The sequence below is a fragment of the Panthera uncia genome, chromosome B4 (assembly GCF_023721935.1).
Source record: "Panthera uncia isolate 11264 chromosome B4, Puncia_PCG_1.0, whole genome shotgun sequence".
Classification (NCBI taxonomy): domain Eukaryota; kingdom Metazoa; phylum Chordata; class Mammalia; order Carnivora; family Felidae; genus Panthera; species Panthera uncia.
Genome location: NC_064809.1, coordinates 15,955,504 through 15,979,309, shown reverse-complemented (window position 1 = coordinate 15,979,309; position 23,806 = coordinate 15,955,504). Strand labels below are relative to the sequence as shown.

General features: G+C 38.9%; 2 protein-coding genes across 3 annotated transcripts in view; one reads left to right on the top strand and one right to left on the bottom strand.

Moving 5' to 3' along the window:
• The window catches only part of HACD1 (3-hydroxyacyl-CoA dehydratase 1), a 27,756-nt gene extending 8,049 nt beyond the window's left edge, over positions 1–19,707 (top strand). The window contains exons 2-7 of one of the 2 annotated variants that reach the window (XM_049626896.1): positions 7,228–7,345; positions 7,532–7,550; positions 7,840–7,928; positions 10,924–11,045; positions 16,096–16,274; positions 19,534–19,707. In XM_049626896.1, the coding sequence (XP_049482853.1) occupies positions 7,250–7,345; positions 7,532–7,550; positions 7,840–7,928; positions 10,924–11,045; positions 16,096–16,274; positions 19,534–19,616 (588 nt within the window). In that variant the 5' untranslated portion in view covers positions 7,228–7,249 and the 3' untranslated portion in view covers positions 19,617–19,707. Of the gene's footprint in view, positions 1–5,689; positions 7,346–7,531; positions 7,551–7,839; positions 7,929–10,923; positions 11,046–16,095; positions 16,275–19,533 lie in introns of those variants that run through there. The other variant, XM_049626895.1, reaches the window with a different exon arrangement.
• VIM (vimentin) overlaps positions 1–23,806 on the bottom strand; it is a 482,853-nt gene that overhangs the window by 144,245 nt on the left and 314,802 nt on the right. The gene's annotated exons all lie outside the window — the stretch shown is intronic.

The window sequence follows — 23,806 nt, the reverse complement described above, 5'->3', positions numbered from 1 at the left end:
TTAAGGTTACACAATGACTGTCGCTCGTCAGAGAGCTGTCAAAGTGACTGCTGTGTCGACTGCTATACCAAAATGGAATAATCCATGTAACTCTTTGCAGGCTTTCTAGAGACCTTGAGATTTGAAGAAGGAATAGGATTGGCATACATGGAGGGTAGATATTTCGAGTGAGATAAAGTCTAGAAATAGGCATGAGGTGCAGGAAAGCCTGGCATATTGTCTTGATCTAATTGAAGGGTGGCATCGGGGGAATAGAGGCAAATAAGGTTGTGGTGTGGAAAATGAGACACAAAGGTAGACGTCGAATAGTATGGGTAGCAGAGGGGTTAGCTGAGGTTCTTTTTGTCCATTTAACTTATTTTGTTTTTCTCTTTCAGCAGAACTTTGAAATTCATCAATTTTTTGTAATACTTTTGAAAACAACAGAGATAAGAAGTATTTACATAACGGTAAAAAAGAACTTGCCTAGGGACACCTGGATGGCTCAGTCGGTTAAGTGTCCAGTGACTTCAGCTCAGGTCATGATCTCACAGTGTGTGAGTTCCAGCCCCGTGTCATCCTCTGAGCTCACAGCTCAGAGCCTGAAGCCTGCTTCAGATTCTGTGTCTCCCTCTCTCTCCGCCCCTCCCCTGCTCACACTCTGTCCCTCTCTCTCTCTTTCTCACAAATAAATAAACGTTAAAAATAATAATAATAAAAAAAACTTGCCTAATTCTCTGAGCTTAGCACGACCTTCTGTTTTTTTCTTAGCTTTCATGTGAGTATCTAATTTCCTTCAGAATTTCATTCAAATCTCCATTTTTAGGGAGGCCTTCCCTAGCTATCTTCATTCAAATAGCACATGTCCCCATTATGCTATTATTCCTCTTGCATGCTTGATTTTTCTCATTGCACTTATTGCCATATAACTGTATAGCGTATTTTACTAATTCGGCTTGTTGTTATTGTCCATTATCTCTCCCCCCCTCATTACAGTGTAAGCTCTAAAATGCATCTTATAGAGCATTGTGGTTATAGTATCTGCTCTATTATATAGTTTATTTTCACATAATATTCTACTAGATATTTCTGTGTGGTTTTCATAAATATATTCTTCCATGGTTCCATCAGAGTGTATAATGGCTTAAATCATTCTCCTAATGACAATTTCCTTTTGTTTCTCTTAAGTCAGTAGCTTCAGATGAGTTCTCAGGAGTAGAATTACACCTTTAAAGGATGTGAGGATTTTTACGGTACTTGTTCATAATAGATACTTGACCAGAGAAGTGGATGTATTCTCTCTTTCTCTCTCTCTCTCTCTCTGGTTTTGTTTTGTTTTGTTTTGTTTTCCTTTTCAGGACTTTTGAGCCCAGGCATGTTAAGTGCCTTTCCTTGGTCAAATGAGAGACATAAATATTTTAAGCTCTGTCCTTGAAGAAGTGTAACCTGGGGCATTTATATATTGCAATAAAAGACAGTGAAATAGGTGCTCAGCAGAGGTGACAGGTCAGACAGGTAGTGGGAATCAGAGAAAGCTTTGTGGTGGAGATCATAGCATTTCAACTGAGCTTTGAAAGATCAGTGGTATTTCACAGGCATGGATGAGGAAACAGCATGAATTAGAGTACACAGATGTGACATTCCTAGACATGTTATTGAGGCAATAACAAGTGGGCCTGAAGTGTGTGTGTGTGTGTGTGTTTGTTTGTGTGTGGTGGGGGGGAGAGGAGGAATGAAGCTGGATAGGGAGCCTGGATCATTGCACAGGGCCTTAAACACCTTGCTAACATATTCAGGTTTTAACCTGTAAATAGCACAATAAGGTGTTGGTTAAAGGCTGTGCTTCTCTCCTTTTTAGCCAGGTAGCCTCAGATAAGTTACTTAACCTCCTTGTCCCTGAGTTTTCTTATCTGTAAATTGGAACAACACAACTACTTTGTGAGAGTATTACAAGGAATAAAAAGATCACGGATATGATCAGCGGGGTGTTCGACACAGAAAGAGAAACTATTTAAGATAGTTTCAGAGTGTAAATAGTGTGAGTTAGTAGAGTACCAAACCCACAGTTCAGGCATATCCATTTCCCCAAATGTTAAGTAACAGACATATATTTTATCCCATACAACGGATCTACCACAACTTGTTGGTCCATTCATCTGTTGATGGACATTTCGGTTCTTCCCAGTTTTTGGCTGTGACACTACCGTGAGCATTCATACACAAGTCTTCGAACATATGCTTTCATTTTTCGTGGGTGGATACCTGTGGGTGGAATGACCGGGTCGTATGGAACTGCCAAACTTTTCGGGAGTGATTGTACCATTTTACATCCTGATGGGCAATGAATGCGAGTTCCAGCTTCTGTACATCCTCACCAACACTTGATAGGGTCAGTCATTGTAATTTTAGACATTCTAATGGGTGTATTGTGTTTTTATTTTGCATTTCCCTAGTGACTAATGACATGGAACGTCTTTTCATGCATTTACTTACCAATTGTATATCTTTTTTGGTAATAGTGTCTGTTCAAATCTTTCGCCTATTTTAAAAAAATTTTTTTAAATGTTTATTTTTGAGAGAGAGCAGAGGAGGGGCAGAGTGAGAGAGGGACACACAGAATCCGAAGCAGGCTCCAGGCTCTGAGCTGTCAGCACAGAGCCTGACGCGGAGCTTGAACTCACAAAAACTCAAACCGCGAGATCATGACCTGAGCCAGAGTTGGACCCTTAACTGACTGAGCCACCCAGGCGCCCCTTATACCTATTTTTTTAATGATGTTGATTTTCTATTACTGAATTCCAAGATTTTTTTTAATATAGTATGGATATAAGTCTTTTCTCCGATATATGTTTTAAATATTTCTCCTAGTTGTGGCTTGGTTTTTCATTCTCCTCACAGTGTCTCTCAAAGAGTGGAAGGTCTTAATCTTGACAATGTCTAGTTTATCTGTTTTTGTTTTTTTTTTTTTTTCTTTTGTGAACCTTTCAGCTTAATCCCATTGGCATGAGTATCTACGCAATAAGTTGACACACATGTTGGCTGGGAAATAAAAGTTTCATTTTAGTTTAGGAAAGGAAGTTTAGTGGTGTCAATGAACAATGTATCAAAGCCCAGGGGCGCAAGTCTCCAAATGGCTACTTTATAGGAGGAGTCAAGAAGAAATGATACAGTTAGAATATCATCACTTCTCCATAACTGCTCAACTGATGGATCTGGGCAATGATCAGCAATGACTGCTAACATTACAGACAAGAGGGACAGCCACGAATTATGTGCTCTTTAGGGAAGGAAGGGCACAGCATAACTTAGAAATTAGCCTCCAGTGTGAATCTATCTGATCAAGCCCCTGGAACTGTCAACAGGGAATACAGGGGACAGAAGAACATAATAAATGGCTCGTGGGTGTGTGATTAGCAAAACCCAGATGGAGGATGACTCTGCAGAATAAACCACTCGGTGTCCTCAACAGACAAGTTTCACAAGAAAGAAAGGGAGGGAGAAATGAGTGGATAGAGGAAGGGAGGGGAAGCCTATAGATTAAATAAATCATGAAAGACAAAGCAACTAATTACAATGTACGAACCTTATTTCAATCATGATTTTTTAAAGTTGAGAGACAATTGAGGAAATTTGTATCCTGACTCTACATTTTGTGATCTAAGATGCTATTGTTAAAATTTTTCACATGGGATGATGGTATTATGGTAATGTTTATTGAAAGCAATCCTTTTATTATGAATGAAACTATAGAATCTATTAGAGTTCCTTCAAAATAATGAGGGAGGGGGATGGTGAGGAGAGAAGTGAATGGAGGTTTGGATAATACAGGATTGTCCGTAAGATGATAACGATGGAAGCTGGACAGTGGGCACACGGGGGTTCATTATACCATTTTCTGTATTGTTGTATATATTTGAAGTTGTTCATAATTAAAATTTTGAAAGAAGTATTGAAATAAAAGAAGATGCAGGTTTAGGTAACCAAGTTACTTAAGGAGCAGGTTGTCTCCAAGAAATCTCAGTAGAAAACGAAGCACCAGAAACAGAAGAACTCCTTTGATAAGATTTTTCAGGGTCATGGTAGCATACTGGCATGGTGAGAAGGCCGTGTGTTGAGTGAGTTATGGCACATACCTCCTGTTACAGCGTTGTTTTGTTTTCGCCACTTACTAATTTAATGGTTTCTTGAGGCAAGGCCTATGTCTTATTTATTTCTAATTTCCCAGCATATAGCACTCTCCCTGGCTTAGCAACAAGTGCTGAATGTGAAGATGAATGGATAAAGAAATGAATGAAACAATCTCCTACATATAGAGCACATGTTTGTATATTTCACAAAATGAGTATTTTTCTCAAGGACTCAGCATATCTATCTGGGTTCATATTTGGGTAATCAGTAGGTCTGGCATATTTTTTAAAAACAGAACTTTCCGGAAAAGAATTGCCAGTTGCAGAGGCTCTAATCGCTTTTGAATTTTTTTTCTTTGAATCCCAATTACTAAACCAGTGAATATAGGAAGTCCAAAGTTAGTTAAATGTAGGGCCCTTATGGGAGACTTTGATTGTCACTCCCTTGTGATGGTGGGCTTAGAAAGTGAGCACTGATTAGGTCGGATTAGCTCTTGGCCATATTGACTGAAAAATAGATGAGAGGTGGTCCTTTCTAACCCCACCCAGAGTATTAATTTTTTTTTTTTTTTTATTTCAAACAAGTTAGTTATTGGTGTTCTAATACCACACTAGGTGGTACAATACTGCCACCTATGGAACAACAGTAGAATTTGTTCCCAAGTTCTTATGCAGGGCTTTTTATATCATGCTATTTAACGTCGTAGAGAACTTGCCATCTAAACGAATCCTTGGATGAATGCTTTGGTACGTTAGTAATTACCTCTCAGAATGATCTTTTATAAAAATCTATGGATTTTCCTAAAAAAGAGGACAGTGGATGGAAAATGTGAATTTAAATATCTTACTAAGCTGTTTGTTTTCTTATTGTTAGTATATAGGGACTTAGAATTGGAGATAATGAAACCATAACATTTTAAACCTGGAAGGCACCTAAAACATCACCCAGATTAGCCCAGCACAGAATTCAACGTTGGTTCACTATGGGATGAAGCCATCAGTTATATCTAGGAAAGCTGGGGTATTGTGGAGACAGAATAGCATGGGGGATTAGGAGACCTCAGGGGTTCTATGTCTACCTAGACCTTAATACTTAGGGTAAGTCACTTGACATCTCTGCCTGGTGACTGTCTCATCTACAACAGTGGCCTTCCAACCTTTTTGATAGTACACTACTATCGGTGAAAATATTTGAGCATAATTCTCCTTATAACTTTTGTTAAGTTTATTTTTTTGTTATTTAAATAAATAAGTTATTTATTTTAAGTTTATTTATTTATTTGAGAGAGGCAGAGACAGCGTGAGCAGGGGAGGGGCAGAGAGAGAAGAAAAGAGAGAATCCCAAGCAGGCTCCATGCTGCCAGCACAGAGCCAAATGTGGGGCTGAAACTCACAAACCATGAGATTACGACCTGAGCCGAAACCAAGAGTAGGACACTCAACCAACTGAGCCACCGAGGCCACCCCTCTTCGTATACATTTTAAAATTTACTTGTAACTTAAATATATGAAATATTGTGATTAGTATCCCAAGACACAGTATCTACCTAGAGCCAGACCAGTATAGCATCGTGGTTCAAGAGCATAGACTCTGAGCCCAGCGATGGGTTTACATCCCAGCTGCCTGGCTCTGTGACCTTTTCTGCCTATTTCCTCAGCATTAAAATAGGTTAATAGCAGTCCCTACCTCACAAGGCTTTTGTGAGGATGAAATATTAGTATGTTAAACACGCATTTAGAATATTGTCTAGAATGTGAAAGCATTCTGAAAGTTTACCGATTATCATTACTGTTATCATTAACAGTTCCCCATTTTGAAGGTCTCGCTGATAGTTCCAGACTTTACCTGACTTCTTGTCATAGGAACACCTCTGCTTTCACCTGGTGTGTGCTGAGGAGGAATATGAGTGCCCAGAGCGGAAGTGCCCGCCGCCATCTTCTTCTGTTGACCTTGTTGCCCATGTTCATCATATTCAACCAGTAGTTTCTTTGCGGGAACCTTTAAGCCGTTTGTCCATTTTATGAGTGTTCTTAAATTAAAAAGTTAAAACCGTATCAAAATGTCATTCACAAACCCATTTAACTAGACACTTTGGAGACCACTGAATTAAAAGCCTGGGGTTTTTAAATACTCATTTCCATGGGTGTGTTAGTAAAGATTTAAAAAAGTTATAGATGGTTCAACTTTTTCAAACCTAAACGTGCTCTTGTAATTGTGAGGGGAACTGGAAAAAAAATTAACTCTCCTGAGTGTCTCTAGCAGATTGGGCATAGGGTGAGAAAGCTGGTCTCCACAGGTGTAGCTTGTGTTTGAAGTACCCTTGATTCACAGCACAGAACCTCTGTTTCATGTACAAATGCAAGTTGAAAAGGGAAGGCATATGCATTTTGTCCTTTTTGTAAAGCAAATTCTTTTAAGGCAGGCCCATAATATGGCCTTCTGTATGTATGTCTTGTGTGGCCCAACAGTTGTTTTTAATGGGTGACTCAATCAGTTAAGTGTCTGACTTCAGCTCAGGTCATGATTTCACAGTTCGTGAGTTCGAGCCCCGCATCAGGCTCTGTGCTGACAGCTCGGAGCCTGGAGCCTGCTTCGGATTCTGTGTCTCTCTGTCTGTGTCTCTGCTCTGCCCCTCACCCCCACCCGCTCACAATCTGTCTCTCTCAAAAATAAGTAAGAATGTTAAAAACATAATTATTATGGAAGATTTTTACTTATACTTACATGTAAGTATACACTGTATATTGTGTAAGTACGTGCTTATACTCACAGCTTTTTACCTTGAGACATATTTCTATAATTATGAAATGCTTGGCAATAACCTCACTTGGTACATAAAGCTAATTTCTTCAGTGCGTCAGTTTATCTGCTGAAACCAAACACGAACTGGATATTGTTTGACATTTGAGTCTCGCTGGTCTCCAGTATGTTGTGTTCATCCCCTTGAAGAGCCCATATGAAAACAATGTCGTTTCTTCCTGTGGGTTTTGTTAAAAAAGAATAATGAACTGAGGACATAATAAAACATATATCGTTACTCTAAATTACACCATTTCCTTGTAGGAAGCTCAGTGGTATTCATTTTGGTAGAACTTTATAAAATACTTTTATTTCTTCTAGGTGGTTGGTTCTAGCTATTGCCATGGTACGTTTTTATATGGAAAAAGGAACACACAAAGGTTTATATAAAAGTATTCAGAAGACGCTTAAATTTTTCCAGACATTTGCCTTGCTTGAGGTAAGTTTCCTACGATGCTGTTTTTCTATTGTTGTAATATTTATTTGAAAAATTGTTTGTTGAGCAAAGCCAGTCTTATTCTGCTGATGACATACCACCCACGGATTTGTAGAAAACCAGTGTTCACAGGGATTTATTTTATGTTGCATGCTATTGACTTGTGGTTTTTTTTTTATTTGCTTACAGATAGTCCACTGTTTAATTGGTGAGTTTCTGATTTAATTTTTATTGTTGGTATAAATTGCCTCCAGGGCAGCGGTTGACTTGTTTTTGTTTTTGTTTTTTAATGTTTATTTTTGGGAGAGGGAGAGTGTGAGAGCCGGGGAGGGGCAGAGAGAGAGGGGGACAGGGGATCCCAAGCCGGCTCTCTGTCATCAGCGCAGGGCCCCTTGTGGGGCTCAAAGTCACAAACTGCAAGATCGTGACCTGGGCCGAATTCAGATGCTTAACCAACTGAGCCACCCAGGCACCCCTGACTTGTTTTTCTCTTTAAGGAATTGTACCTACTTCTGTGATTGTGGCTGGGGTCCAAGTGAGTTCAAGAATCTTTATGGTGTGGCTCATTACTCACAGTATAAAACCGGTAAGTGATGCTAACGTGTTCTCTTCAGGAGCCTGTAGAAAAGCTTTTTATTAATAGGAGTCTAAAATATTAACATTGCTGTATTTCAGGAAACAGAACCACTAGACAGAAAAGGGCTGGGTTTGGATTTAAGTGTGATTGTCCATTAACTTAGTGCATTAGTAGAATGACCTTGTAACACAAGCAAAACTAAATATTTATGTCCACAGTCTACTCTCTGATGTTTCTCAGCTTTTAAAATTAATATTCGTATTCCGTCAAATAACGAACTGAAAATTCTATTTCCTATTGATGCGTATTGTCTTTGATCCTGTATTGAAGTCATCAGTGTCAACAGTTTATTGTTTCTCATTCACCATGGGGTGGTGTGGCAACAGGCATAAAAAAGCAAATGTAGTTCTGTAGATCTGAGCAAATGGGGAAGGCAAAATGAAAGTTGGAAGGGCTGAGGAACTTAGGGGAAATTAGCATATTATTTACTGAGGCATGACAGGAGACAGACCTAAATCTAATTAATGGCTTAAACCCTTTTAGACAAACAAACACCATGCTCACCATGCTCACTATGTCAAGACACTGGGCCTTATAAACCCATGACAGAAACATTTCCCAGATGGACCCTTCTGACCTTCTGACAGCCGCCAGCGTCTCCTGTCTACTTGAGGACAGATCTCTGGCCTCCTTTCCATTCCTGACATGCCTTTCTTGTCCCTAGTCTGCTTGAAATGATACCGTAACTCCCTTCCCTTGCCTGCTAGACTTACTGGCCCCCGTCCGTGTGGGGACAGATCACTGCCCTTCTGCCCTCTCACCACTCTGCACGTTAGCCCTTCCGACCGGTGTCTTTCACACACCTTACTCAGTCCACCTGGGCCCTTGCCAGTGCCCGCCATGCACTTAGCAATGACTGCCTGCCGTATGGAGAGCCAGACCTTTTATCCAGATTGCCATGCAGTTTAAAAGCAGGAGTCCAACATTAACAAAATAAAAGAGAGACTATTCCAGACAGTGAGCGAATGTAGGAGCTGGGCCAGGACTACAAAGAATCTGAAGACCGAGGAGAAAGAAGGACAAGACGGGGTGGCCAACGTTACTGCAGAGCAGTTAAAGAATCTAACAGGTTGCTCGCCCCCAAGAGAAAAAAGACCCATCTGCTCTCTTTTATCCTCCAAAGGATCTCTGCCTGAATATTACTACTTAATTGTCTCCAACAATAGTTTCCCACTGGCACCTTTCCACCACTCTTTAATTAACTTAGCCAACATTTACTGAGTGCCTCGTATGCACTTGACACTGTGCTAATGTCCGGATTTACAAAAACGGACGGGGCGGTCCCAGCTGTCATGCATCCTGGCTGTTGGGAAGTGGGGGTGCGGTCATACAGATGTGGAATCATTTGAGAAATACCGACTGCACATCTGTTCTGTGCCTGGGACTGTGCTGGGGACCTGGCTGTTCATAATACAAGTACAGTTCCTGCCTTGTGGAGCCTGTAGCTGGGAGAGATGGTAGACAAGTAGATGTGCAAATACAGCTGACCTTGAACAACATGCGATTTAACTGCATGTGTTCACTCATACGCAGATTTTTTTTTTTTTTTGGACAAATATAGTAAAGTACTGTCAGTGTATTTTCTCTTAAGTTTTTCTTAATAGGGTCTTCTTTTCTCTAGCTCACTTTCTTGTCAGAATACAGTATATAATACATATGATATACAAATGTGTTCATCAGCTGTTTGTATGTTATCAGTAAGGCTTCTGGTCACCAGTAAGCTTTTAGTAGCTAAGCTTTGGGGGAGTCAAAAGTTATACACACACAGGCTTCTTGACTACACAGGGGGCGTTGGTGCCCCTAACCCCCACGTTGTGCAGGGGTCAGCTGTCATGGTTTCATTATATTAGCGTTAGTGCTTTGAAACAAGACGAGTGCATTATATTACAATATACTTGGGGACTTAGTCTGACCTATGGAGGAGAAGGAAGGCTTCCCTGAGGAAGGAGTGTATAAATAGCACAGTGAGGGATACGCAAGGGTTAGGCAGACAGACTTTAAAACCAATTGGCAAGTGTTATGATACAGATCTGAACAAGGAAGGTAGACAAATACCTGCTTGGGGTGAAAGGAAGGGTTTGGGAAAAGTTTTCCAGAGGGCGTGATGTAGCTGGATCTTAAAGGATGAGAGACGGTTTTCTATGGGAGCCAATAAGTGAGTAAGTAGCATTCTCATGGAGGGATGTGTTAAGATGTAAACATTCAGAACATGTTCTGGAAATAATACAAAATTGGTGAGAGAAAGAGAGAGAGAGAGAGGTAGTAGTGGAGTGTTGAGAGATTGCAGGTTAAGTTGGAGAGACTTCTGAGCTCAGATTGTAAAAAACACCTTGACCACCATGCACAGGGGGTAGGATTTTATCCCTTTCTCCTGTTAAGCAATGGGGAGCCCGAGAAGCCTGTAAGTCACAGACGAGCTACTTCCAAATGTGTTTTTGTTTGTTTTGCTTTTGAGAGAAAACTTCCATCCACGAAGAGAGTAGAGTGGAACGAGTATCCGGGAGGCTGTTACGGGAGTCTGGATGGGAGAAGAGCCCCGAATTACAGTAGTGGAAACAGGAAACGGGTGGGCGGATGCAGGGGCCAGGGCTGCAGGAGGATGGGTCATCAGGTGACCGCCAGAAAGTTGGAACGTTAGATCGTTCCCATGCTGGTTTTGAGGGGGTGATGTCGTCCTCGGGTGGTTCTGTCAGTGGCTGGAGTGAAGGCTGAGGAAGAGAAAGCAGTAGAGATTTGACTCTTCCCCCGCCCCGGACGCGGTCGCGTTGTGTGTCATAACGGGATTACGTAATGGGGACTGCGTGAAGTTTGCTGTCTTGCCTCGGTCTACCCCTAACTTTCCAATGCGATAAAAGACACATAGTAAATAACTAAAATGAAATCTCTTCCCGGAGGAAAATGTTCAAGGTGAAACGACACTGTGGATTTCTCTGTGATTCTGCAGATCCAGAATGAGGAGAGCGTGGTGCTTTTTCTGGTCGCGTGGACTGTGACAGAGATCACTCGCTATTCCTTCTACACATTCAGTCTTCTCGACCACTTGCCATACTTCATTAAATGGGCCAGGTGGCGATGTCTTGCGGTTTAACTGCTCACAGCCCTGTGCATGTGCGTTTTGTGTGCTAACATCAGCGAACCGAAATTTGTGCCTTAGCCCCGTGATGCCAGGATGCTGTTGTTTGGCTGTTAGCCATATAATAACTTGCATTCTAAAGGCTTAACTTAATGATCAGAGAAAAATCATATTGATATATATTTGGAGTAAAATCAATGCAGGGCAAATTATATCAGTATCCTTAAATAACCTGAATTGGCCATTTATTTTTCTTTAAAAGCAAAATGTGGGGCGCCTGGGTGGCGCAGTCGGTTAAGCATCCGACTTCAGCCAGGTCACGATCTCGCGGTCCGTGAGTTCGAGCCCCGCGTCAGGCTCTGGTCTGATGGCTCGGAGCCTGGAGCCTGTTTTCGATTCTGTGTCTCCCTCTCTCTCTGCCCCTCCCCCGTTCATGCTCTGTCTCTCTCTGTCCCAAAAATAAATAAAAAACGTTGAAAAAAAAAATTAAAAAAAAAATAAATAAATAAAAGCAAAATGTACAGTTTTTTGAATTTTATTAAATAAACACAGTGCCAAAAATATGGCCTTTTGTCTGAATGATTTAAATTATTTTAGTAATCTGGCATCCATAATTTTTAGGATCTTATATATACAATGTCAACTTCTTTTTTTTTAATGTTTATTTATTTATTTTGAGAGAGAGAGAGAGCTCAAGCAGGGGAGGGGCAGGGAGAGGGAGAGAGAGAATCGCAGGCAGGCTCCATGCTGCCAGTGCAGAGCCCGATGCAGGGCTCACACTCCCAAACTGTGAGATTATGACCTCATCCGAAATCAAGAGTTGGATGCTTAATGGACTGAGCCACCCAGGTGCCCCTATAATGTCAGCTTCTTTGGTACGTTTTAAGTAGCAGAGACAGAAATTTTTAAAGGTCATACTTACCTAAACTGTATTATTTGGAATGTGACAAAATTTATATTTCAAGGGTTCTAAATATGTCTATCCTAAAGCAACAACTTTTATGTTTTTTTTTTTTAAGTTTGAATTCTTTGAGCACCTGATATTTTACAAAGTTATTATAAAAACAAGACTGCTCTTTGGAGAACAAATCATACCAGCCAGCGTAGATTTGTTTTTTTCCTTCCCTGTGTCATACTTACAGTTGCTACAAGAGTAACACGTGTTGTGTGCGTCCTCCATACCTGAGATGCAGGTTTGAACACAAGAAAAACTCTGTCCTCTCATGACCTAGGAGACAAAAAATGAAACCACTCACAGATATGTGAAATGCCAGATGGTGGGAAGGACAACTGGAGTGAAAGAGATCTATCCCAGATACGTCTGTCCCCTCTATGTCTGTTCTCCATAGGTAGGGTACAAGAGTTCGACGATATTTGCATCCTTTATATTTTCTGTTAAACAACAGAAGTAGTATGTTTTCGTTGTAAAAAACTCAAAAGTACAAAGTATATAGAATCAACACAGAAAGTTCCTGCTTATACCTACCTCACGAGCTCGCTTCCCCTGGAGGGAAGATGTTTGCAGTGTACCCATCCAGACTTTTTCATGTTAACGAAAATGTGAACATGCAAATGTGAGTTTCTAAAAACAGAAGTAGAATGACATTGTATTTGCTTTTTATATCTTGGAGCTTTTTTTTTTTTTTTTTTTAAGTCAAAACAGGAATTTTTAGATCTAGCTGTAACTCTTAATGCTGGGCAGTGTTCCGTAGTATGACTGGCCAGTTCTCTGTTGCTAGAATTTAGATAATTTCCAGTTTGCTAATAGTAGAAGGCCTGCTTTGAGATATCATAAACAATGCTATATCCATATATCTATTTAAAAAAAATTTTTTTGATGTTTATTTATTTATGTATTTATAATTTTTGAGAGACAGAGATAAGCAGGGGAGGGGTAGAGAGAGAGGGAGACACAGCATCCGAAGCAGGCTCCCGGCTCTGTGCTGTCAGTGCAGAGCCCAGCTTCAGGCTCGATCCCACAAACTGTGAGATCATGGCGTGAGCCAAAATCAAGAGTCAGACACTTAAGTGACTGAGCCACACAGGTGCCCCATATTTTTGTTTTTTATTTAAAAAGGTTTTTTTTGTTTATTTATTTTTGAGAGAGAGAGACAGAGTATGAGTGGGTGAAGGGCAGAGAGTGAGGGAGACGCAGAATCCGAGGCAGGCTCCAGGCTCCGAGTTGTCAGCACAGAGCCCGACGCGGGGCTCGAACCCATGAACCATGAGATCATGACCTGAACCAAAGTCAGATGCTTAACTGACTGAGCCACCCAGGTGCCCTTATTTCTATTTTTTAAAACCCTGGTATTTATAGTAACACATTCCTAACTAGTTTGAAAGTAAGCATACAACTAGCGTCAGATTTGATTTTGATCCCCGTATATTAAAAGCCTAACGCTTTTTTTTAAGTAGTTACTCCTTTTTCCTAACTCCTGTACTACACATGTTCAAATATAATGAACTGTTGAATATATAAAAAATCAAAAATAAAGGAAAAAAACCTTTCAAATTGTTTATAATACCCCTCTATCATGATTCTCACCGTTAACTGGATTTATATTCTTTCACACTTTTTATGTGCCCCAGCTCCTTTTAGACATTTGTGGCTGATCCATTTTGTTTCTTGAAAATGCTTCAAAATTGTCATTTGAACTTAAGCATATTGTCTATCGTAAGAAGGTCGTGCTCCCATGGATGTATGTTTGTTGGTTTTATTCTTACTGTAACTGAACATTCTTCCGCTTTGAGCAGTTGGGCCTTTCACACAGTTGGCGGTTTGGAGTGTCACCAGACTAATCCTAGAATATACCTCAGTGCCATCTTGCACGATCCCAGTCTTCCAGACTTCTGGCACCTTCGAAAATACTAATTCATGAGATAGTTTCTTCACTTGCCATATTTATACAATTTGTTTGTGAAAGGCACATGTCTTTAATGTTTTGTCTGTCTGCCTTTTAGAATGCATTTTGCATGTGTTGAATTTCTAGAAAAGTTCAAAGCTCTGCCATTGCATGTTTAAATTTGCTATTTAGAAATCCTTCCTCAATTGCATTAATGTTAAACCAGGTACTATAAAATCTTTCAGCTTTGAAATGTCCATGTTAGCATGATACATGTCAGTTAATCGTAATCACGAATCATTTTATTTCATGTCAAAAATCTTAAGTTCCCAGGCGTATTTGCCAACCTCGTTAAAAAACCTAAAATAATATTTGTATTTATGTTCAAATGTTGAAGCTTCTGTTCTCAAATAAAAGTTCCACTTTAAGAATGGCTTCTTATTTATAAGTAGCCGGCCTACTCTGACAGTTTGAATATACTTTGATGCTGTTTATGTGTTAGAAGTGTTCCTAGAAAAGTCCACTGAATAGGTACTTGTATATTGTTGTTTTTATGTTAATTTCCACTTTAATTTTGAAAATGCATTCCCTTCAAAAAAAATTTTAGGTGCCAATTGGGAATTTTAAAGGAGGCATTATATCTTTTTCTCAATAAGGAGTTAAATTTCTCATGCTGCCATCCGAACTTAGAGAGTTGGTGATGTGCAGTCTTTTTAAAGTGCAAAGAAAGTAAATGACATAATTCTTTCTCATTACATTAAAAATAATCAGTGGCCGAAGGCCTTAAACTAGTTCACTCTAGGAGTGATAGGGTTTTTTGTTGTTGTTGAAGAACAATGCTTCCAAAAAACTCATTGGAGAGTCACATAAAGTTTAAAAACCACGTAAATAAGTTTGAACGTTTTACTGGAGAAGGGCTTGTAAAATGTTCACTTATATGATTTTAAATTGAGTTAGGACATTAAGACTGGAAAAGAGTGATTTAAATAATATACAAATTACAAAGACTAGTAAGAAAGCAGATGATATACCCAAGGCAAGGAGGGGATAAACAGGGACAGTAAAAGGATCATTGGTCTTTTCTTTCACCACTTAGTTTATTTTGGCAAATAATTCTGTTCCTCTCCCATCTCTTATCCTTGTATGCCCTTGGCATACTTGGTATCACCAGTTTCCTGCCATGCTGATGATTTTAACTTTTCTCTACAAATATTATCTTAATGCCAACAACATGATTAAATAAAATATGGATTGATTTGATTTCTTTCTTTTTCCACCGAGATTTTGACCTTTATTTTCTGTGGTAACTGCCTTGGAGAAAAATGATTTTCTTTAATGGAGAAATGTTGTCGCCTTGGGTCCTTGCTGCTCTTTCTGCTGGAGGCCCGCAGAGACTTGCAGAATGTTTCTCTCAATGCAGGTGGAAGTGACGGCTGGCTACTCTGCATTAGAGACCCCGCCATAGCCCAAATGAACAAGCTTGTGATTTGGGGTTTTGGAAACAACTTTCTCAGTTCTGTTTTAAGCAAGTTGTTCCTTTAACGTGGGAATTTTGGAAACAACTTGTCTTTCTTGTTTTGTTATGAAAGCAGTTTTAGACAATATATTCATTAGTGGTTACGGAAACCTTAGGTAGCTTTATTTCAGTTTTCTGAAATGGTAATTAATTCTCTTTTAATTAGTAACCACAATAGGGTTTTCAAATGCCTCCAGAGAACCCCTTTGGTAATTTGAAGATGTAGATACAAAGTTAGGATCATAACTGGTCTTTTAAAACACTGCTCCTGACCAGTAAGTGACTCGTTCAGTTCTGATTTCAGGTGTCAAAGAAGTTACCTTTACAATACCTTATAATACGTACAGGTACTTTACAGTATTTACAACACTTACGTGCTTTGCAGTACAAAACTACATATATATTTTTAACATGTATACCATTATTTCAGTACTGTAAAGTAAGTTGACTTCTTATTTTATTAAGATCTTGCCATCTTAAAATGGAAACTGCTATGAGAAAAAAGGAAGATCATTAAATTTATAAGCAAATAATTAAAGTAGAGAAAACTAACCTGTGAGGGGCATTGTAACTATGTGCAGGATGAATTTTTAGGTTTAAAGACAGTAGTAGCAAAAGAATGATGATGTCAAATCCAGTCATTGCCCTAGAAAAATAATTCCTTGAGGTCTTTCTTTTCTCCAGATACAATTTTTTTATCATCTTATACCCTGTTGGAGTTGCTGGTGAACTTCTTACAATATATGCTGCCTTACCCTACGTGAAGAAGACAGGAATGTTTTCAATAAGACTTCCTAATAAATACAATGTCTCTTTTGACTACTATTATTTTCTTCTTATAACCATGGCCTCATATATACCACGTAAGTATATGGTTATTAGTACTTTGGTTTAACAGATGCTGTGAAAGTTTTTGTAAAGTATCATGATATGCTGGCTTAATAAGCAAGGCAGCATAATGGCTTACAAATATATCAAAACTTCTGTTCAACCCCACATTTAAAATTCGTAATTTTAAATAATTGAAGAGTGAGTCAAAAAAGACTGTTTCCTAGTTATAAGGAAAAAGGTAGGTAAATTGATACACAAATGACTGCCTTCTCAAAATCATTTAAAGAGAAGCTTAATATGACTTTTTTTTCTTTTTAAAGAAAAGATAGAGCCCACATCAGTGAACTATTTGCCAGCATTTAGAATTACTTCTCTGAAGATAAACATTTTATCCAAGAAAATGTCGGGTCATTTCTATCTATTCCTTGAGCATATACTTGGAAAAGTTATTCAAGATTACTTTTTAGTCTTGTGTGTGTCGCTCTATGTACTAGAAAATAATGAAGGTGCTTTTTTAAAAATATTTTTTTAATGTTTATTTATTTTTGAGAGAGAGTGCGAGCATGCACGAGCGGGAGAGGGGCTGAGGGAGAGAGGGTGGGAGGGAGAACCCCAAGTGGGCTCTGCACTGACAGCAGAGAGCCCGAAGCGGGGCTTGAACCCATGAACTTCAAGATCATGACCTAAGTTGAAATCAAGACTTGGATGCTTAACAGACTGAGCCATTTAGGTGCCCCATTAAAATATTTTGAATAATTCAGCCTCTTCACTAATTTCTTGTCCCCTTTCAGTAGGTTGCAGTGAATTGGTGAGGCTTTACTCACTTCATGTAAATACCCACAGGGTTAATGTTTTTCGGTCAAATTTTGATAGTCACCAGCAGGAAATACACAAGTAAAACAAGACCGTTATTTACTTTTCTCAATAAAATTAGAGACTCTAAAGTCCGTGAGGGAGCCAAGGAAATAAGCAGAGTTTATAGCATCTAAAATCTGCATCGACACGATATAAAATATTTTATGTAATGGGGGTGCACATAAAACTTGGCCAGCCCCTTGAGGCCTCGAACTTTGAAGCTTTTCAAAATTGGCATTGACTTGATGGTCACACAGTGCATTTATTCCCCTCATCTTCTGTCAGTTGGGCCTAACTGTCATCAGATCATCCACCAGCGGCCGTTCGGGAGGGCTGAGGGGTGGAATGTCTGCGGCACCCGTGTGCGCCCTCTGCTTCCGCAGCGTCTGGTGAACGGCACCATGCCTGGCGCAGGGCCACGGCCTGCTTCCGTTTATATCCTATTACAGGTTTGGGAATCGGGTCCCCCTCTTCCTTGTAACTGCGGAGGCATCTCCACAGAAACCCGAGGCCCAACAGGTCATGGCTGGAAACCATCAAACTAGTAACTGTTGGTTGTGTGTTCAGTGGTGTCCTGAGAGACGTAGACTCTGGCCCGTGTCACTAGGAGCTCCGTTCACGATGCTGATGGTTCCGTGAGGGTCCCACTTGCTGGAGCGTCCGTCAGCCAGGGGGATGTTTTCCACTGGATCGTTAATATTAGTACTCAAAAGAAGTGCTACTCTCATTTTTCAATAATGACATTACAGATTAGAGGACATCGCAATGAGGACGTTACAGACAAGGCTTACAAATCACCCAGGTAGTAAGTAAGGCTAGGGTTTGAACTCAAGCCTGCCCTTCCACTACACTACTCAGAATGTGATAGAAGTATTTTCAATAACTGGTCAGTTAGGTTTAAGTATATTTTACCTGAATATGTTCAGGCCCCTGGGTATGATCCGATGATTACATTTATCAAGATGGGTGATACCTAAATTAAAAAGAATAAAATCCGTTGTGTATTTTTCTTCCATGTGGGCTAAGTTCTAAAAATAGTTAACTAAAGTTGCCTGAGCAAGATATTCAAAGCTTTTTTTTTGTCATTAATTGATTTTAATAATTCAGTTCATCATTTTCAGAGATATTTTTACAAATATTTATGTTGTTTATAGCTGATGTTAATTTGTATACCCACTAACATTTACACTATAGTTTAAAAGCCCTGGTTCAAATGGGCTCAAAGTAATTCTTCAAATTTGGAAAGGCAGGTGACCATTTGTCTAACTGACTTAATACATATACATAAATGTGTATATAGCAGAATACGCATATACCCAACCAAGAGAGGCTTCTGCTCTCGGCGTTCTGGCCCTCCACTGATCATTCTCCACACAGGCCTCCCCTCCCCTTCTAGACCGCTTTCTAGAAACCTGGGATCATGGAATTTGTGACCCAAGTGGTGCTGAGCGTGCATGCACCTAGGGACTGCACGGATAGGCCTCTTCCCCAGTCTGTTCTCCTGAGGGATAAACCATGTCACCAGTGAAAACGGTCCTGAGATCGAGGGGTAGCCAAAGGGCAGCTGCGTATGAAGGGTATGGATACAGTTGGGTCGTGTGGGCGTAGATGTCCATACATGTTCATGAGACCCCGAGTGATACGGGATAGCCAGTGGACCAGAGAAAAGGGGGCCGGGTGGGGCAGTTTTCCTTGTGCTGGAACTTTCTAGCACAGGATTCCAAAGAGTTACAGAGTTCTAAATTCAAACGTGGCCTTCCAGGTCATTACAAAGGTACATTTATCAAGATATTTAACTTTGCTCCAGAATCCCCAGCAGTTAATGGCATTACAGCCATACCCTGGAGATACTGTGGGTCCAGTTCCAGGCCACTGCCATAAAGCTATTACTGCCATGAAGTGAGTCAGATGAATTTTTTGGTTTCCCAGTGCACACCAAAGTTAGGTTTGCATTATGCTGTAGTCTGTTAAGTGTGCAATAGCATCAATGTTCACATCTTAATTTAAAAATACCTTGTTGCTAGAACATGCTCCCCGTCAGCTGGGCTTTCAGTGAGTCCTAACCACTGATCACAGATGGCCATGACAAGTACGATAATAATAATAATGAGGAAGGTTGAAGTCTTGTGAGAATTACCAAAATGTGGCACAGGGACACAAAATGAGCAGATGCTGTTGGAAAAATGGTGCCAACAGACTCGCTCGAGGTGAGGTTACCACAGACCTTCAATGTGTAAAAAATGCAATCAAAGGAGGTGAGCCTGTAAAACATGTAGGCGTATGGTATGTGGAGGCCCACATTTCTACTCTTTCCCCGAGCTCTGTGAATATTTGGGAAGGCCGAGGTGGTGGATGATGTGCTTGCCCTCAAAGCTTGCTACTGGGAAGAACTTTCTAGTACCAATACCTTCTTTTGTTTTCTTTTTTTTCAATCAGTGTTTCCACAACTCTATTTTCACATGTTACGCCAAAGAAGAAAGGTGCTTCATGGAGAGGTGATTGTAGAAAAGGATGATTAAGTGATCCCTGCAAACAAGGTGCTTTTTCCAGAATAACCCGGATTACTTGAGTCCAAGTTTTAATAACAAGAATAAACAACTTTATGAAATATTACAGCTTGTATGATTTCTTAGAATATAACTTGAGATGTGGTGTTTGCCAATATTTGTCTTCACATTGTGCAAGGTCAGTTTCCTATAAAAACTGTGCGTGTGTTTATTATCAACTCCCGGGTAGGTGATGATCATGAAGAAAATAATTGGCTGTGTTACCTGGAAAAAAAATACTTTTTTTTGTTTTTGTTTTTAGCTTTACTCAAGTTTTTTTGTTTTTGTTTTTGCGGCATATGCTCCAAGGTTTTTAAATCAATATTTACAAATGAGTTTAATGATTTAACATTATGATACTTGGCGGTGATATTTATATGATATTTATAAATGAAAGTAAATGCAGAATTATAATAACTTGTTAGTAATGTATTGGTATTTCCTGAACCCAAGATCTGTTTCTTACAAGTTAGATGGCAGCATTTTTGATTAATAACAATTTTTGGAAACATGGACATAATTGGCTATGGTAGGACTTTTGATAAAGTAGCTGTATAACAAAATATCCAAACAGATGTCACAATTGGAAAATATTCTTTGAATATATGTCTAGGCTGTTAAAATTACATATACCACTAAGCAAATTTATTTCTATTTGAATTAACCTTCAAGGACCACCTTTTCAACTGTAAGGATTTTAAGGGACTAGAAAGAATGAATGTATACTTTGCCTCACTTGTAAAAAACAAAAGAATAACATTGGGTCTGATCATAACATTATAGTCAGAACTCTGGCTGCAAAAGGTTTCTCTGTACCTAGACTCATCTAATAAAAATCATGATAATCTCTTTGTGGTACTTAGGTAATGAAAAGTTTTGGGCTATGACATGACAGACTCATTTTATTCTGAATTCCATTGAGTTTAAGCAAAAGAGTCTTATGGTGAAGCTCCTGAATTCCATTGAGTTTAAGCAAAAGAGTCTTATAGTGAAGCTCCTCGCCATGCGTTTAGTAGAAAGACATACGGAAGATACTTTAATACTTACTGCTTTAATTCTTAAGTAGGCCCTTTAAATATTTTTCCCCTTACGTTAAGGTATGCTGCTTTACTGGCCCAGTTTAGAGAGGATATGAAATATGTGACTTTCAAAGAAGAGGGTTTTTTTGCATCCTGCAGCTATGGAAGTGTAACTTTGGCCTTAAGTGTTTTGTAACGTTCGCACTTGCAATCAACACGTAGCATTACACTTTTCAAAACTGTTTTGCGTTACCACCTCCTTCTCTGTTTTCTTCCTGTGGAGATTTGTAGCGAGAATAGTTCTGCAAACTTTCATTTCAGATAACGTGATTTTTGAAAGGTGCTATTTCCTTTATTACATTACACTTTAATATTTCTCTGCAGCTGAATGTTTCAACGAGCACAGTGTATTCTGTGTATTAGGCTACTAATTCTCAAAATGCAAATGTTCATTCTGCTTTTTACACTGCTTGATCTGTTTTTGTCGTGAGTTTTTATATGGAAGAAATTTTCAGGGAGTTTTTCCCTTTGGTACCATAGTATAAGAAGATCAAGTAAATATTGATCCTGTTAGATGCTTGTCCTGCTCAAAATATTTTAAATCCTATTCCTAAAACTTGTGTCAATTCAACTTGTACCCCCTTCAAGCAGCTGTAATAGCTCTTTTTCCTTTAGTTGTGGAATATCCTGAAGTAGAAATTGTGATTAACTTTAATAAAAATGAAAATGTCTCAAACAATTATCTACTGACCTATGTTAGCATATTATCCCTACACTTTAAATTTAGTTTATCTTCTGTATCTTCTATATTCAACTAATTCTAAACTGTCTCTTGTGTAGAAAATGAAGGGGTTAAATGATATTTGGATCTTAAAGAGGGGGTATTTGAAATTCCTTTGCACTTATTTCCTGTGCCTGCATATTTTAGAGTTCTCCCGAAGTCATCCTAACTTTCCTTTTGCAGTAGACGAACCAGGACGTGAATCAAACAGAGCTTCCATTTGGTCCTGAAGATTTTGGCATTTGGAAAGCATACATCAAGACTTTTTGATACTAACAAGTTTTCAGTTATATTTGGTGACACTCCATAAAAATCTGATTGTTTTAAATTTTTCATAGCTTGAAGGATTAATACACAATATATACAGTGTGTACAAGTCTTTTTTTTTCTTTTACTTTTCATGGCCTTAATTTGATATTAATACGATAACATCCCTGTTATAACTTAATATTTAGAAGCATGACAAAATAAACACAAGAAAGTCATTTTCACCAAAAGCTTATATTACTTGACATCTCTAGGTTCTCAGAAGCATTATTTCCACACCTTTGGATTTGTAAGCATCTGTTTCGTATGCCATGGTCTCCTGGTTTCTGACGATACATGGCAGGTGATGTGGATTCATGCACTGACCTGTCCCCCACACATATTTATTTTGTGGCAAATGTGCGTCAAGTGCTGCTGTAGGGAATTGGCATCTTTTTCCTATCATCCCCCTCTCCACCCTACGCAGTAGGACCTCTGACACAATTGTTAGGTCGGTTAGGAAATCACATTGCAAAATAATCACAAAATACCGTGTATTGGAGAGCTGATGTGGCAGGGGGTTTTGTTGCTTACGTGTGTGTAAGTGTATCTACGCCACTAAACAGGTAACATTCTGGTTTAAAGCTACTTTCAAATAGACCCAAAATCAATTACAGATATGAAACTGATAAAAGAAATCATTAAGGCACAAGGAAAGGAAGGAAAGAACTATTAGGGAAAAAAAATAACCATAAAAATCAACATTTGAATTATTTTTCAAATCAACGTGCAAAACGCAGAACTTTTTTCCACTAACCTATATAGTGATCTGGGACGTACATATAACTGATAGAAGAAAAAAGAACAACACAGTTCTGTAATTTCTAGGATGAAGGAAGGCATTGAATGGAAGTGAAGATTTGGTTTGTTTATATTTTTAGATTTACAAAACAACTTAAATAGACATAAGTAGTACCTCTAGATATGAAGCTTAAAAATATGTCCCAAAAGTTTTAGTTTTTTTAGTGTTCTTATGATAGCTTTAAAAATATTTTTATCACTTTTTATTTTGAAATAATTTAAAACTTAACGGGAAAGTCGCAGGAATGCTAGAACGTCTTTGTTTGAATTCCCCACTTCTAACACTTTGCCCCATTTGCTGTTAGCATTCTCTCTCTCTGACTTTCTCTGTTTCTCTCCATACTATTTTGTGAGCCATTTGAGAGTAAGTTGGAAACATGAACTTGTGATTACTTAAGAACAAGGGCATCCCCTTACATTGCCGCAGTGCAGTGACCCAAATCAGAAAATTCCACGTTGATAGAGTACCTTTCTCTAGACTACAGACCTCACGCAAATCTCCCCAGCAGGGTCTTTGGAACACATACGTGCTCTGGGTCAAGATGCCGTCCTGGTTCGGGTGTTACCTGTCCCCTCTTCCGGTCTAGAGTGGCTCCCTGATTTTTCTTCATGCTTCATGACTTTGACTTTTTCAGCAGTACAGGGGAGTTACTTTGTAGAAAGTCTCTCAATTTGGGTTTGATGTTTCCTCATGATTACATTCAATTTATGTATGCTTCAGCAGGAATATCGATTTGTTCCATTTACTGGTGATAGTAACTTGGATGTGTTAGGGTTTTTGTTTTATAATATTACAATAACAAGTAGGCATTTTAGTAATAGAAGCCCTTTTTGGTCTAGTTCTTTGGAGTTTTGTCTTTGAAATCAGGCACTGGGATTTTTTTCTTTTTTACCCAATTAAGATGCTTGTGCTCTGATACATGAAGATGGATGTCTTTTTAAGTACTTAAAAAGTACTAAATTCTTTTTACACATGCAATTTCCGGGCATATTATTAACTCACCTTTCTATTGACTTCTATGTCTCTAGACTATAAATCTCGGTGACTAATTAATATACTTTGGTTTTGCTTAAAAGTTCTTAACCACAGCATTCTGTTGTATACTGACATACTCTTACCATGTTATTCTGCTATACTAAAATGATAAATAACACAAGACTGAGGTTGTTGTAAAAATTAATTTTACTTTATTTATGGTAGTGTCTTACCCCTATATTTTAAAAAGCAATTTGTACAGTTTGGAAATTGAAAATTA